General features: G+C 40.9%; 1 protein-coding gene across 1 annotated transcript; it reads right to left on the bottom strand.

Moving 5' to 3' along the window:
- Positions 1 to 11,461: 11,461 nt before the first annotated feature.
- Positions 11,462 to 14,315, bottom strand: LOC145684718 (uncharacterized). Its single transcript, XM_081757092.1, has 2 exons — positions 11,682 to 14,315; positions 11,462 to 11,580 (listed from the first exon to the last, which is right to left on the bottom strand). Exon 1 carries the CDS (start codon positions 14,250 to 14,252, stop codon positions 11,967 to 11,969), a length of 2,286 nt encoding a protein of 761 aa, XP_081613218.1. The 5' UTR covers positions 14,253 to 14,315; the 3' UTR covers positions 11,462 to 11,580; positions 11,682 to 11,966.
- Positions 14,316 to 17,786: the final 3,471 nt, after the last annotated feature.

Genomic DNA, 17,786 nt, shown 5'->3' with positions numbered 1-17,786 from the left:
AATGCAAGTTATCTTCTGGTCCTGGGGCGATTCAGGAACTGATGGAAATAGAAGAAGCCCATGTTAATAGGTAGTTACGGTGCATATGATGGGTAGATGAATGATGAGAGCTCACGTGGTTCATAGATGTGGAAGATTTCGGGATCCACTGCAGCATCATCTAGTTGTAAATGATAGAAAGTCATGAAATGCTGGAGAGGAGTATCGACGTAAGTTGGAGGTGCGTCGTGATCCCGATCGTACCGTAGGATATCAAGTAACATGGGATGCTGCTGGTCAATTCGCTTGCAAACGTACCGAGTACGAAGCTGTTCGAGATGATGCAATAAAGGTGGAAAATAAATGCAGCTCGTAAAGTAACCGTGTCGGATGCGGTAAGGTGATGCGATACGCTAGGCGTAGAGCATGACGTTCTAGGATTGCCAATTTCTGATAAAATTTTGGCGGGGCGGATGTCCAGGCAGTGTGTCCATATGTTAATGTGCTGCCCATAAAGGCCTTGTAAGTATTAAGTACTGTTAAAGCTTTTAGCCCCCAGGTTGCACCAACTAAGCGCTTGAGTAGGTTGAGCCGATTTTGTGCTTGGCGTACGATCTTGGTGAGATGTGGATTCCAGGTAAGTTTGGCGTCAAATATGACACCAAGATAAGTCAGAGTATTTGACGCCAGTACAGGTGTATGATCTACGTGAAGGTTTAATCGACTTGGATTCCTGTATATTCGTGAACGGCGTCTACGTGGCAGGAAAACAATAGCCTGAGTTTTCGTAGAATTAATACTTAACCGCCATATATTACACCAGTGAACGAATGCGTCAATTGCCGTTTGGATGGTTTTACTGATTGATTGCACTGTGCGGGCCGCCGTGAAGAAGGCGGTGTCGTCAGCAAACTGAAATATGCTTATGTTGTGTGGGACAACAAGGTCGGCAACATACAATAAGTATAATAGAGGAGACAGGGAGGAACCTTGAGGAACGCCGGATTGTAGGAAGATGGGATGAGAGAGTGTTCCGTTAATAGAGATATATGCTAGCCTCACTAATAAGAAGGAATGTATGAACCTGATATATGATGATGGTAGGAGATAGTTATGGAGTTTGTAAAGTAAACCAGGGTGCCAGACTTTATCGAATGCTTTCTCTAGATCAAAGGCTACCAGACAAGAAGGGAAACCTGTGTTGTATTGATTATAAATAGCCGTGGATAGTCGTAATAGTTGATCCAGCGTACTAAAATGAGGTCGAAAACCGGCTTGGTGAATAGGAAGTAGGTTATGAGTTGCAAGGTGATCGTGCATGCGGCGGACTAGAATTCGTTCCAAAATTTTACAGAGGCAACTAGTGAGGTGAATAGGGCGATAAGACTGGACGTCAGACGGAGGTTTCTTAGGTTTCGGGAAGAGAAGAACTTTTGAGTATTTCCAGTCGATTGGAAAAAATCCAGTTCGGAGGATGAAAGTATATATGGTGCTGAGAAAAAGAAGAAAAGAAGGTGGAGCTTGCCTGATGAGTACATACGTAACAGAATCAAATCCTGGGGCAGTGTTGCGTTTACGGAATAATGTTTGGCGAATGTCGTCTGGTTGGATCGGAGTAGTAAGTTGATTATTGGGTTCCAAAGAGTGGTTGATAGATGGGCGCAGAAAAGCAGAAGAGGGATCTGTAAGTCGGTTTATTGACTTTTGTAGGCGTTGCGATGTATGCCAACCTGGGAGAGGTGTAAAAATATCTTGAAAAAATGAAGCAAACGTATTAGCTTTATCCCTATCAGTGATGACTGCCTGATTATTTTGAACAATGGGGTATGGTGTGCGAGAAACTGTCCCTGTGAGTTGATGAAATTTGCGCCAATATTTACTAGGGTGTGATTCACTTGCAAGTGTGTTACAAGTCTGAATCCAATGGCGTTTCTTATATGCAACAATATAGTTATGCGTAATCCTAAGGTATTGGCGATGAAGCCGAAGCGCTTCAAGATTACCTGTAGCGAGATACTCGCGATGTGCTCTACGAGAAGCGGATATGAAAGGTAAATAATGGGGAGGCAATTTTGGTTTATGCAATTGTATTTCTGTTGTTGGAATGGAGCGTTGTGCTGCTTCTTGAATAGATTCAGTAAGATTAGCAATTGTGTGATCAAGATCGTATTGTGTAGTAGGCATGAGCAAGTTATTAACAGCAGTGTCCAGATCGGAGCGATATTGTTCCCAATTGGCTCGTTTGTAACAGAATACTTTCTGAGGAGGTATGCTAGATTGAGAGCGAGGAGAACAGTGAAGTGTAAGTTTGATAGGCACATGATCACTACCAATTGAATCAAGCACATCGATATGAATACTCTGCGAGAGAGATGTTGATGTGATGACAACATCAGGAGTAGTATTGCTGACGGGGCGTGTAGGTTTCGGTAGAACATGGAACTCAGCAACTGTTTCAGTGTGAAGAAAGTCTAAAAAGTTAGTTTTGTCCCGCTGTGACCGACTATGAATGTTTAGATCCGCCATGATAATGTAGTGTTGAAAGGTAGAATCGATGTATCGAAAGAATTCGTAGTTGATTGGTTTGCCTGGTCGAAAATATATGGTAACGAAGGTAACAGTGCGGCCTCGAAAATAAATAGTCGTGACATTATGCTCAGGAAGGTGGACTGTGAGCGGAAGTGGAACCGTGACTGCTCTATAAGGAAGGCGTTGGCTAACACCTATAGCTGTACCTCCGTAGACTCTTGGACCAGATGGAGCATCATGTCGGAGCAAGTGATATTTCGGAAAGTAACAGTTCAAATGTGGTGCGAGGTACGTTTCGTTAAGTGCAAAGGCTGCAATTTGTTCTTCTTGAAGAAGTTGTGTAAAGAGCACATGGTGTGTTAAGACTGATCGAATGTTAAGAAAAAGTAAGTTATAAGCCATAATGATACGTATTATTCTAGCGTATGCAGAAGTACCCATATTAAACGTAGACTTCGAGTGGTTGAATTTGAAAGTGAACCGTAGGTCCGGAATATGTAGCATGAAGTTGTAAGTTAAACAGTAATTTGGCTGCATACATGATCTGATTCAGGATATGATTGCGATCAAAAGGATGGATATTTTGTAGAGAAATAGTGAGGAAGCGTAATAGGTCTTCAACAGTTATTGGATGGCGCAGCGAATTTGCTGGCGGTGTTGGAGTGTCAACAGAGCGTATGGGTACAACGAGTTCTGGCTTAGCTGGATCGGGTTTAGGTTTAGCTTTACACTTGTAGCTATAGGTAGGGTGTCCCTCAGAACATCGAACGCAATGTGGTGGCTCCTTAAGATTAGGGCAGCTTTTTGTGGGATGGTCAAGTGAACAGTAGCCACATTTGATGGTGTTCGGACACTCAGATGTCGGATGGGAATTGTATTGTTGGCATTTCTCGCATCTAACAGGCAGAGGTGCTGGTGTGGTTCCACCTTGTAACGACGCCGGTATATATATGCACCGTGGAGAAGCAGTTGGTCGATCAGTTGTTGTTGATCAGTAAGAACGCGGACTAAGTATGTTGGACCCTGGTTATTCTTGATACGTAAACAACGCTTGACAGGTAGTCCTTCTTGGTGTAATTCGGAGTAAATTTCCTCATCAGTGAATTCAGGTTCCACTCCCCGTATGACGACAGATAACATTGGAGGACGCCGTGGTGGAGGTGGTGTTTTTCGTCCGCTGGAACTTAAAGTTGATATTTTTGCTTTTAACCCAAAAATTTCGAAAGTAGCTTTGTTGCGGACGTGTGTAGCGAAGTTCGGATTTGTCGATTTCAGAATGATACCCCGGCGCGTCTTGATGATTTCTCGTATTTCTGGACGAGGAACATACTTTACTAGTTGTTGAAAGACAGCGCGCACTGTCTCGTATTTTGGATCGAAATCAGTTAGTAGGAAGTTATAAATTGTTTCTTGGTGTAAAGTTAATTGATTTCCAGTGGAAGTGGATGCCCAATCCATATTGTTGCTGACATTAGTAGCAGTAGGATCTGTTATTGGTGTAAGCCGTTGTTTTTTGGGATCTAAGGTTTGTTCGCCGTCAGAAAGAGATCTGGATCGAATTCGTTGTCCGGTAGTGACACAGTTTGCATAAGTGGTAGGAACCGTGGTGGTAGTTGGTACTAGCCGTGTAGTGCCGGTAACAATACGCGGTTGCGTTTTTTGGCGACCATGTGGGCCAATGTTCAATGGAGTTGTTTGAACCAGAGTCGATGGACCGGAAGCATTGCCAGAGTCCGCCATAGGGATGAGAAGTCCTAGGGCCAAAGCCGAAGAGGAAGCACTAATAAAATCGGTATCCGGTGGAGGTGCCAATGTCGTCAATTATTTTCGGTGATATAGGCCTCCGAAGAGGAGAATATCAAAAACAAATCGTTAGCCCAAGAGAATTGCAAGTTCGTCAAGAGTAAAGTCAATTAGATGTGTTAGCCTCCGTAGAGGCTTAAACCAATTCGACGGTTGTTTCCTTAATCCTCAGAGAGGTAAGTAATCCAACCGTATTTCAGAAGTTCGCGATTCAACCAATGGGGAAGGATAATTCAGTGACTCGCTTATTTTTCTCCGCCAGCTACGGATACCCTATTTTTTTTACCTGGTTAGAGATTCCAGGTGGCCAGTTCCAACAGCACGGTCACGGTCACGGTCACGGTAATGTTGTAGTTTTGTATAGAGTATCGGGCCAAAGCCCCTGACTCCATGAGTAGGACTGTATAAAAATATATAAAGATATGTTGGTAGTTAGTTGGAAATTACTATTGTTTTGTTATGGATGGAAGTCTACGTCTGCAACTGTCGCAGAGTAGCTGATTATGAGTGCATTACGAGTTCTGGAAAGATATTAAAGACGTGGCGTACGATGGACGTTCCGGAGAGTGCATTCAGTGCCGATGTTAGCTATGGCGGGATTAATATGTCTGGGTAAAGTACGCCAGAACTTACTGTGCAAATGCCGTATAACTTCTCTAACAGTGGATAGCTCTAAATCTTCCAGAATCTGACTGTTTCGTGTGTATCTGTCGTGACCAGTGATTATACGACCAGCCCGAGTTTGTACACTTTCGAGTGTTTGTATATGACTTGGTGAAGCATGTTGCCAGGCAGGGCATGCATAAGAGATTGTAGATAGGACTATCATCTTGAAGATGTGAACTCGAACCTCATGGGAAAGTGAACTGCAGCGAAAGATGGGGTATAACGCTGAAATTTTTCGTAAGGCCCTTTGTTTGAGGTCCCTGATGTGAGCGGCGAACGTTAAACCACGGTCTAAGGTTACACCCAAATATTTGGCTTGCAGAGCGTGAGGAATACGAGCATTCTCATAGATTAAATTTCGTGGAACACGGATGCGTCTCTTACTGTGAATGACAGCACAGCTTTTGCCTGCATTGATGTTAATCCTCCAACGTCTTGCCCATTCCTGAAAACTGTTTAGTTGTCTTTGCATGTAGATGTAACATTGCGCAAGTGAGCTGCTGGTCGTGAAAAAGGCAGTATCATCAGCATATGTTGCGAAAAAGCAATGCGGTAAGGTCGGGAGATCTGCCGTGTATAGATTATATAAGAGCGGTGAAAGTACAGCGCCCTGTGGAACACCTGCTTTGATAGATCTAGACGTGGATTTGACACCGTCAACAGACACATGAAATTTTCTGCCAATGAGATATGAATGAAGTAAGAGTAGAAGACGATCCGGAAAACCTTGAGTGTATATCTTATATAATAGTCCTGATAACCAGACTTTATCAAAGGCTTTTGAGACATCTAGGTAGACTCCAAGAGTGTGATGTTTCCTGTTAAAAGCCGCTTTTAAGTGGTCCACCACTCGTACGAGTTGGGTAGTAGTGCTATGTTGGGCACGAAACCCAAACTGATGGAAAGGAAGGAGGTCTCTATTAAGTACATGTTGTTTCAGCCTCGAAAGTAACACACGTTCAAAGAGTTTACTCAAGTGCGACAGAAGACTTATCGGTCTATAGTTTTCCGGGAGCAGTGGATTCTTTCCAGGTTTGAGGATGGTGATGACACGAGCTTCCTTCCAGGTCTTGGGGTAGTAACATAATTGAAATATGGCGTTAAATAAATAGGTTAAAAAGACCAGCAGTTTTCTAGTTGGATGTTTTAGGATCTCAGATCGAATCCCATCAGGCCCAGATGCTGTCTTTCCTGGCAGACATTTTAGGTGTCTTTCTATTTCCCGAGGTGTTACTATGGTGAGGTCATGTGTTGGGTTTTGTGTCCTTATGCTATATAGTGTGGTTCGGATGTGCTGTTTGAGGTAGGGATCGAGGCGTGCTCTGTTAGGCTGGAACTGTTCTTCCAGAGAGTCAGCGAAAATGTTCGCTTGCGACTGAGGATCTTGTGTCAGTCCTTGAGGTCCTTGTATGACTCTTGCTTTGGAAGCATTTGTAGCACGTTGGAATGATTTGCAGTATGTCCAAATTTTACGGTCATTTACTGTGACATTTTGAAAAGTGTTTTCCCAATATTGTTGATTTTGTCGCGTTGTCAGTAACTTGAGCTTTGTACGCAGTTTGTTCCAGAGCGTTTTGTATGCTGGATGTAGTGTATGCTGCCATCGACGTCTAGCCCAACGTTTTAGATGAATATAGAGTTGTAGGTGGAAACTGTCACATTGCCCGGTTTGCGTTGGAGAGATTATGGAGATGGAGCTCGCTGCCTCTGCTGTGCGAAGTGCTAACGTGATGTGAGAGACCGCTTGGTCGATGTCCTCAATGGTGGCGGGCCGATCTCGTAGATCGATCATAGTGTTCAGTTCTTGTTTGAAAAGATGCCAATCAGTTTCTATTTGCTTGAAGATAGGGGCAGAATGAGCGATGCTGCGGTGCGAGACGTGAAAAATGACTGGATCGTGGTCAGAATCTAAATCCGAAATGACGTAAGGATGAACACTAAATGATACATCTTTGCAAAGAGCGACGTCAAGAACATCGGGTTGTCCGCCGAATTTTGGATAATGAGTTGGGTCAGGTGGAGCACTAATGATGAAGTTGGAGGTAAGTAGATATTCATGTAAATCATCTCCAGCAGTGTTTGGAGTAATCGAGTTCCATTCTCCATGTTTAGCATTGAGATCTCCAGCTAAGATGACTTTTGGTCCTAGGTTAGCAATGACATCGAAGTCTGTGGGCTCTAGTTGTGTGGCCGGGGACCTGTACCCGGTAACCAATATTAATGGAACGCCTGGAGTTATTAGCTCAACACCAAGTGCCTCCAAAGTTAGTAAGGGTGGTATTGTAATTGACCTGACGGGGAATGCCTTTTTGATTATGAGTAGTAATCCTCCCTTCTGTCTGCCCACTCTATCCTGTCGATACACAATGTAATTGGGTAGTCGCCAAGTAGTGATACGAGCAGTGAAGTGTGTTTCTTGTATAAACATGACATCAACTCTGTGGTGTGTGAGAAATCTAATCAGCATATGTTTCTGCCCCTCGAGACCATCTGCATTCCATGTAGCGAGGACAAGTGTGTGATGTAGGACGCTGGAGTTAGAAACAGCCATCGTCAACCATTTCCGCTATTGTTTCGATGACTGCTGCAGCCTTGGAAGCTGAGTCTGCAGCTTGTCGGAAACGTGTAATACCACGTTTGATATGGGTTATGATTTTGCGGAAATTTAAGCCCTTGAGGAATGAAAGAACGGACTTTATGTCTAGATCTTCTTTAGGGCTTTCCTGTTGTTGAGTAGAAGCTGAATTGGTGTGGGATGAAGTGGAAGCTTCAGCGTCGTCACCATCTGTAGCCACAGGTTGGACATTGACAATAGTGGGAATAGAAAGATCCTCATCTGATGTGGTTTGGGTATTTTTCTTGGTTTTATCTGGGTGTTTCTTCGGTTGCTGTGCTGGCAATTTAAGAGCCTCAGAATAGGACTTGAATACCGGACAGCCACGGTAGTTTGCCGGGTGATCTCCCTGACAATTCGCACAAGTGGCAGGTGTGGATGTATCTGATTTACTGCAAGTCTGTGTGAAATGCAGTTGCCCACATTTGAGACACCGCAGGTGGGCTTGACAGGTATCTTGCGAATGCCCCAACCGTTGGCATCTGTAACATTGCAGCACGGACGGAGGCTTATAGGGTTCGATTTGGACCTTGTAATGTAGCAATGTGTTAATTGCATAGATCTCTTTAACAGCTGCAGTTCTCTCCAAAGCAACCAAGAACAGTGGCATCAGTATTTTCTTGTCATCCGTCTTGCTCTTGCGAGACATTTGATGGATGCTTGTCGGTTTGTAGCCCAATCTTATAAAGTCTTCTTTCAGGTCATCCAATTCGGTGTCAATAGGTAGTTTTCGAACAACTACCTTAATAGGCCTTTCAGTTTTTGCTACTCCTGTGGCATATTCAGTGTTCGTTTGTTCACAATAAGTCTTGATAGTTATATAATCGTCTTTGTTAGCCGCTTGAAGTCGAATGCGCTCTTTGTTGGGCTGTGCTAAGGGAGGCTCCTTCAATGCTCGTGACAGGGTCTTTATAAATGTATATGTGTTGGTAATTCCGTATATGAAGATTGGAGGCGGCTTGGAAATGGAGGCCTTGTTCGTCACTGCAGTGTTATTGATGGGTCTACCATTATCTGTTTGTTCGGAAGACAAAGCATCGAACTTGTTACTGGTGGGAAGTGGAGGATATTCTTGAGTGCTGTTAATTTGTTTTTCTGCTTTGTTGAGATTGTCCAAAGACGACCTACGTCGCTTTAGTGTCCCTACGACAGTGAAGTCCATATCTTCGGTGTTATTTGACGTTGATGGTTGCGAAGCACTTGTCTGCTTATGTGTAGGAGCTTTCAATTTTGACTTCGGTGGAACGTTTGTTTGCTTGGGTTTACCCAATGGCAGAAGAAAGTCTTCAGGTTTATAAGTTGCTCGTATTATTTTGCCCCTGATACTAGGATTCTTGTTTGATTGTGCCTTTTTCTCAGATTTGACCGGTGTCTTCTGAGAGGCCATCTTGATAGTTAACGTAGGAGATGGCGCCAGCTTACCACAAAGGGTTAGTGACGGTCCCTGTGTATATTCTTGTTTTAGAGCAAAGCTCTAAGTTTAGAGATTATTAAGGTGCTCTTTCCTCCAAAGAGGAAGCACTAACGTAATCGTTCGCCGGTGTAAGTGCCAAAGTCGTCAACTATTTTCTTCCTTCAATTATCTCTACCTCCGAAGAGGAGAGTACCAAAATAAATCGTTAAGCCAAGAGAAATAGCAAGGTCGTCAACAGAAAAGATCAATTTGGTGCGTAACCTCCGTGGAGGTATTAAATATAATTCGACGGTTGTTTCCTCGGCCTCAAAGAGGCAAGTAATCCAACCGTATATACGAAGATCGCGACTAAAATAAACCAATGGGGATGGAATGCCTAAGTGACTTGGTTATTTTTCTTCGCCAGCTACGAATACCCTATTTTTTTTACCTGGTTAGAGATTCCAGGTGGCCAGTTCAACAGCAATTTTTTTTTTAATTTTTTTTTTACAAGGTTAAACCGGTCAAGGGGTACACCCTTTCTTCGGGAAGGGCATGAAGGAAAAGCTAAGGGATAGGTGAGAGAAGGTGAGGGCTAAGTGATTTATTTTTATTTATTTATTTATTTATTTTTCAGTGCATTTTTTTGGGGGGGGTTTGCATTGATTAATATAGTTGGGTTTTCACATTCTTTATTTCTTTTATTTCTTTATTTATTCAGGGCATCCATTAGTAGTAGGGACCGACGTATATTGCGCCGAGTCAGCAAAAATTTTCTCGATTCTGATTGGCTGAGAGAGGTCACGTGACGTTAGGCCCCGCCCACGCGGGAAATTCAAATTTTCAGGTCACGTGGTATGACGTCATGAGTCACCCCGACCTCACCAGGGGTTTTTGAAATTTGTTCCCTTTTACGGGTAAGATGTGTGTTTCTGATTGGTTGATAGCTGTCACGTGATTTTAGACCCTGCGATATTTGAAATTCGTTCCCTTTTACGGGTAAGATGAATCCTGTACCTTGAATTTGATTGGTTGATAGCGGTCACATGATCTTAGACCCTGGGTTTTGAAATTTGGGTATCCTCTTTGATGAGTACTTTGGTACTACGATACATGATCTTAGACCCGCTACACGCTGAACAGGTCACATGGTATGACGTCATGTTTTACCCTTGCGGGGAAATCCATTACTAATTCGTTTCCTTTTACGGGTAAGATGAGTGCTTTGGTACCTTGATTCTGATTGGATGATAGAGATCACGTGATTTTAGGTCCTAGGATTTTTGAAATTAGGGTGTCCTTTCTGATGTATACTTTGGTATCTCGATTCTGATTGGTTGATAGAGGTCACATGATTTTAGACCCATCACACGGTGAACAGATTACATGGGAAAACCCCTCACTCATTTGTTTCATTTTATGGATAAGATGAATGTTTTGGTACCTCAATTTTGATTGGAGGATAGAAGTCACATAATCTTACCCTCACCCCAATGCTAGACATTCAGAGTGGTATGACAGTGATCACCCTCGACCTGGATTTTTTTTTTAATGGTTATCCTTTTTGGTACCTTAAAGTTCCCGTGGAGGGTTCAACCCATCCTTAAATAACCCTTTTATGGTATGATATTGTACTGAAGTTTACATTAAATATTATCGTTCTCTCTTTGACAGATAAGATGATTACCAGCTTTTTTTTACCTTGATGGAGATCCTGTCCTTGAATTAGTAGCCTATGTCTCTGGAAGTAACAATGGTGAAAGAGGGGTGTCGCTTGTAGATTTCTTATAACACATTGTTGTGAGTTTAAGCGATTTTTTAAACGCTCAGTAAGCGCTTCATTAATGGAAACAGTGTTGCCAGATTTTTTTAACCTAAACTGCTCCGATTCTTTTCGAAACGGTTCCGCAGAGTGCAAGAAATTTTAAACTAAAAATTTTTCGAACTAAAAAAAAATTTGTAACTAAAAAATTTTAAAACAAAAAATTTTCGAACTAAAAATTTTGAAACAAAAATTTCAAAAAAATTCGAACTAAAAAATTTAAACTAAAAACTTTCGAACTAAATTTTCAAATCAAAAAATTTTCGAACAAAAAATTTTCGAACCCAAAAAAAATTCGAACTAAAAAAAATTAAAAATTTTTCGAAAAATATTTTAAACTAAAAACTTTCGAACTAAATTTTCAAATCAAAATTTTTCGAACTAAAAATTTTAAAAAAATTTCGAACCAATTTTTAAAAATAAGTTTCGAACTAAAGATGTAAACCACATTTGAAAATTTTCAAATTAAAAATTTTTCGAACTAAATTAAAAATCAAATTTTGGACACTAAAAAAATTCTTTAATTATTTTTCGAACAAAATCATGTAAACCAAATCTTGAATATATTTTCCACCTTAAATTTTCAAGATTACCATGATTTGAAAACAAGTGTTCAGGGTTTCAAGAAATAATAAAACATATTTTTTTTCAACTTGTTGTATTTTAACGAAAAGTATGTGCTCTTCCTATACATGTTTATTAACATAATAAATACAGGATCTAATTAATGAATATGTTGGACGCGTCATCATCTTCGAATCTTGTAGACGTATCCTGTAAAGAAAAAGAAGAAACGACGGATTACTTTATGAATTCTCTTTTTTTCTGAAACAATAAAAATGAGTCAATATTGATAAGAGAGAAATAAAACTTACTCGTAAATGATGGATCTGTTTAGGTTCATCTTCCTCCTCGGGTACAGGATCACTGCATTTTTTTCACCGATGGATGTTTATGAACTCTTCTGGGTACTGCATTTTTCTAGGTGTTGCTCCTTTATGGTCAAGGTTCCTCCTTGGATACGAGATAACTGCATTTTCTTCCACTGATGGTTGTGTTGATGGTTTATGAACTCTTGTGGGTACTTCATTTTCTTCTTGGTGTTGCTGCTTTGTGGTTAAGGAGTGGAAAAAGGAAAAGGAAAAAAAGAAATGGCGGCCTTATTGGGTGTTTACAGTTTTTTCTTTTTCATCTTCTTTTTCCAGTTCCATCTTCTGTTTTTTAACGTACCCGTACGGAACCGTATCATAAGAATTGATTTCTTTAAATCGACGTTTTGTGTACTGGATACTGTACATTTTTTCTTCTTTGCGTGTGACGATGGTATGGTCTTTGGTTCTGCATATCTTATGGGGGATAGTGATGGTGACTTGTCCACGGCATTGATTTGTAATCATTTCTTTTAGCGTGTTGAAATTTAATTGTTGTCCTGCATTGTAATTTAATGTAAATCCTCTAATTTTACATATGTAACTGGTGACGTTGGTATCCGGATTGTATATTTCTAGGCTGTAATTTTTTGGTCCTCCACTGACAAATGTCTTGATGTATGCTCGTGGTCCGTAAGACTCCATCTCATTCGATAAGCATCCCAAGTACGTTGAAGGTTCAATGGTTGGCTCCCCGGGCTTCTCCGTAAATATTACAGAATCCGTGTCGAAATATAAAACACGTTCCTGCAACATTTCCAGGTACTTGTACAGTTCCAGACGTGCCTGACATGTTGTAAATGCACCTAACACGACATTGGTGTTTCGGTTTTGAACAGGCACATGTTCATTGTACTCCCAGAACGCATACAACATCGTATCATTGATGGGTACAATTTGATGGAGTTTAATGTCGGGGGAAGTGAGTTTTTCATAAAATTCTTCCGGCCGATCAATAATTGTGGTCTGGCTAAAGTTTGATCTTTGCGAAAGTTTTCCCCAAAGAGCATTAAGACAAAGCTTAGATAAGCTTCTTCGTGTAGGATTATTTTCAATTTTGGACCGATCCAATGCAATACCTTCACGCTCCAGGACGGTTTGTATGAATTTTGATTTGTCTTCTTCGGTCACACAGGAACTAGGCCAGCCAGACGCTTCCATTTTCGATTTTAAAAATGTATTGATATATTCCGTGAACAAGCCACCTGTTTTCGTGATGGGATCATATTGTTCAATGTCATAATCCCAAATTTCAAAAATTTCCACTGGTTGATATCCTAATTCTATTGCTTTCTGGATTTCATATGATACCCATGTTCCAGTGAGGCACCGCTCCTGGTCGTTGTGTGTACACGTTGCTGTAGGGTCTGGGTTCATTTCTTCGGCACACGCAGCACACAGTGGAAACAGTAGTTTCTTGTTACATCGGTAAGGCAGGAGACCATGATAAAGATGGCGACTTGGTAATATCGTCATTTTGATTAGACCATTGACTTTATTTATTGGTGGTATATTTTCATCACCCTGTAGATAAATTCGTGGATGGCCTACAGGGTATTTAGCACACTTATTTACATAAGGATAAAGTGAGACAATATCGAAATATTTTATTACTTCCCCCGCTTTTTCGTCGACTTGGTGGTACAATTTCACGCAATTGGTCCTTCCTCCAAAAAAACTATCTCTTGGATTTAATGGTCTGCGGTTCATGTACGGGTGATTCTTCAGATACGTCGCCATTGCAGGATTTTGTTTTAAGAACTGATTAAATTCGCACTCCCACATTTCATGTACAATGTACCCCAATTCACGCAGTCTTGCATTTTTGCGTTGCGTTCGTTCATAACGGAATTCCATGGTGTCTTCTGGATTGCTGTAGATGGGCTGATTACGGCCTGTAGTAAAACATACTTTACACCCGTGGTAAAAACAGCCGGCATGCTCGTAGATGTGCTCCTCTAACGTCTCAGGATCTTGGTAGTAACCATCAACATGGAATCCCGCAATAAACACTTCTTTTTGTCGGGCCGCATGTAAGATTTGTTTTTCTTCGGTTTTTTCAATGTAGGCCAGCCATTGCATTGCAGCGATCGATTGGGTACTTCTCCATCGATAGCCATGTGCCGGTAGAATTCCAATGGTGTTGGGTTTAAGGAAATTCCGGCGGAATACTAAATTAGAAGCACTGGCAATCGTGATCGTCTCCAAGAAGGGATTCACTTTGGTTTCTGTTTCAAATGACGTCATAAACGAAACGCATGCTTGTCGCAGTACATTGACATCTTGAATACAATACTTGAGAATTTCTTTCTGAAAATCAAACGTGTCATTACGATGATCGTTGTACCACTGCATGAACTTGTTTCTGTCTTCGACGGCCATTTCATCTGCACCATAATACTTCGTTTCTGGAAGTGGTCCAATATACGATTGATTCTCCTTGGTGTTGAAGAAATGCGGGAAGTAGCCTTTGGTTGCGGGTAAATTGAACGCTTTTGACAATTTACTTAATGCCATAGGTAGGAAGTTCAACGAGTCAATGAACGTCAGATTATTCAACGTTAAACTCAGTATCTTGGTTCCATTTAATATGACGTCAGGTCTCCATTGGCATTGTTCTACCATAGCCTTTAAAATGAAATGTCCATCGTATCCCTTAGCGTTGTGCGCGACACAGAAAATCCTATTTATATTGGGACGACGTTCCCGCAAGTACTGAAGAAAATTATAAACTGGATCCTCTCCTTGGAAAATATGCTGGCGCTGACCACACGTACTGCAAGACTGCTGGATATTAGCGTTTTCAACACATGCATAACATACTTGTTGTGCAACCAATAAATTTGGAATGTGTACATACGTATTATCGCCAATATTCGTGTCCTGCATAGATTCTATATCATAGAATATCAACAAGGCTTTCTTTGCGTGCATGAGTGAAGGAACACCAGGTTTCAAGCATTGGCGATCGGGAAGCATAAAACATTGATGGGATCCTGGAACAATCTTCTTACAAACATTGCAAAAGATCTCATTACAATCATGATGTCGTTGTCCACTTCGTACAAAAGAATATACTCTGTAACATCTAGTACATTGCTTCACCATTTTGCATATAGGTTCCCCTTGATGATATACAATATTACGATGATTATTAAAACATTCTTCGCCGTAAAATTGACGATTGCAGTCTTTGCATAATATCAGCGTTTGAGTCTTGTCGCATAGTGGTCTCTGTAGACATTTGGAGCATGTTACAGGACAATTTTTTACATGTCTGTTACGCTGATCATACTTTTTATGGCACGCCTCACAGTAGAAATTGGTTGCAAAACAAGCAGTTAAAGATTGGATGATGTCAAAATGGCCAGCCAAACAAATCAAATTTATGGGAGTGCGATTTTCATCGTTCGGTCCCTCGTACATGATGTCATGGCCTGTGAAACTAGTATACACAGTAATTTTATATTCTTTAAGGTATGACTGGAATTGTCGAATTTCATTTACACTGGCACCATGATCCAAATTCACTCCTGCATTTGCACATAGCGCATCGACTTCTTGGTCCACAATACATTTTCTCTGATGTTGATACTGTGTATATCGTTTTACATCTACATTCTTGTATTTTTTCAGGCCAATAGCAATAACAATGGCGTACGCCAGGCACCTTGAATCTTGATTTTTTACACGTACAATCCCTCGCTTGATTCGTAATAATTCTTCATTTTGAAGTACTCCTTGCCGCAAACCACCATAGCCACGTGGAATATCCACACGATGGAAATGAACGGTGAATGGCTCGTGCAGAAGAAATGCATTGTTACTTTGTAACACTCTTTCGAACGAGGCCCACATCGTTTCCAGTGTTAAGTTTCGTGCTTGGCGAAAACTCACCCAAAACGGTTTATTCGTGTTCCGTGGTGATATTACCGATAAACCAACCATCGCCTCATCGTCGACATTGGCTAACAAATGGTCCAGCATTGCTTGGAAACTGTTGTGTACATACTGTATGATATCGGTTCCTACGGGTGGTGCGTTGAATTGAACTTCGAGCATTCTACCTTCAATGTTAAATCGTCTATAATGACGAGTGATTTCATTGCGAACAATAAAACCCGATTCGGCCATTGTTAGAAAAGGAGAAAACAAACAAACAGGTACGGTAAAACAAATATGTAATGGAAAAAAGGAATTGAGCAGCGTGAATTTACTACAAAAGAAAAGAAGAAAGAAAAATCTTAATCACCTGATAAACAGGAAATCATAACGTTTATGATAAATTCTCAACTAAACAATTCATGTAAAGGTCCTGAGTTTGATTCCCTGGCGGTGACGTTCAAAATCTCATTATGAAAGCACACGTACTAGAAATCAAAGTTTTTTTTAAATAATTATGTTACTGAAATGAGTGTTTTATTGTCGTCAAACTCGAGAGCACTACATCAGCATATAACTGACCTATCATTCTATAGTGATAAAAAGAATGCATGAAATGAATGAATGTTTCATCAGTGCTGAGATGTGACAAAGTACGCGTCAGCATTTTCCCCACTCACAACGACCTTTAAATGATGCGTTTGCAAGTTGAAGAGATTCATCAAACATTAGCGTAACACATACGTAATTGTCGAAACAAAATCTGTATAGCGTATTTTTTTTTATTGTGACTAAGCGGTTAGCGTACATGGTTCGGACGTGGAAGGTCCTGGTTCAAGCCTCGGTGGGTTTGCTTTTCCACGTCGGGGCATGTCAAGCCTATTCTGTAATTTAATATTCTCACGCGTTATCATACATTCTTTTCAAAACTAAGCTAAATGGTTGACGTGCACCTCATAATACATAAACGTACATGAATCGTCTATAATGACGAGTGATTTCATTGCGAACAGTAAAACCGATTGGACCATGATTAAAAAATGAAAACAAACAAACAGGTACGGTAAAACAAATATGTAATGGGAAAAAAGGAATTGAGCAGCGTGAATTTGAGTTGATTTTTTTTGATTTTTAGTTTAGCGTCCCGTTCAGCAGCGAGGCTATATGAGACGTGGACCTACTGATTAACGTGGAATCCGAACCACATGAGCTCCCCGCCGGGAATCGAACCCTGAGTGTTTTATTGCTGTCAAACTCGAGAGCACTACATCAGCATTTAACTGACCTATCATTCTATAGTGATAAAAAGAATGCATGAAATGAATGAATGTTTCATCAGTACTGAGATGTGATAAAGCACGCGTCAGCATTTTTTTTTCTACTCACAACGACCTTTAAATGATGCGTTTGCAAGTTGAAGAGATTCACCGAACATTAACGTTACACATACGTAATTGTCAAAACAAAATCTGTATAGCGTAAATCTTTTTAATCACATATTCATGCACTCTTTTTTATTTAAGCGGTTAGCGTACATGCTTCTAACGTGGAAGGTCCTGGTTCAAGCCTCGGTGGGTTTGCTTTCCACATCGGATCGCTGTCAAGCCTTTTCTGAAATTTAATATTCTCATGCGTTATCATACATTCTTTTCAAAACTAAGCTAAATGATTGACGTACACGCCTCTGGCCCTGGTTCAATCCCAGGTGATTGCTCGAATATTATGTTAAGCTGAAGGGGCCGCTAATGGTTTCAAAGGGAATCGAACCATATTATTCTCAGGCATAGTTTCTGAAATTTTGTAATGCATTCTTTTCAAAACTAAGCATACACATTTTTCTGGCCATGGTTCAATTCCCGACGGGCGCTCGCTGAAGGGACGCTAAACCATATCATTTATCGTGCTTACTTCTAATGTGTGGGGGTTCCTGATTCGTACTCCCACTTTCCCATTCCACTAATTTCTTCATAGTCTAAATATTTCGTACTAAAAGTAAAACAGTGTATGAGTGATCCACCCCCACAAATATAAAATAAAAATGATTTTCGAATCTTGGGTGACTCACTGAACTTACCTCAAATTCAATGAACAAAAAGTCGGTGCAATGAAGCTTCTTAAATGAAGACACTTTTCAAGAACAGACCTTATCACACGATAGTTGAGAGCGAT

Source organism: Thermobia domestica, chromosome 5 (assembly GCF_964235325.1).
Source record: "Thermobia domestica chromosome 5, izTheDome1.hap1.1, whole genome shotgun sequence".
NCBI lineage: Eukaryota > Metazoa > Arthropoda > Insecta > Zygentoma > Lepismatidae > Thermobia > Thermobia domestica.
Note: the sequence above shows the minus strand (reverse complement) of the source record. Positions and strands in the feature narration are given on the sequence as shown.

Excerpts from the sequence above, each read along its gene's own strand:
- LOC145684718 (XM_081757092.1), bottom strand. The coding sequence starts at position 14,252 with ATGGCATTAAGTAAATTGTCAAAAGCGTTCAATTTACCCGCAACCAAA.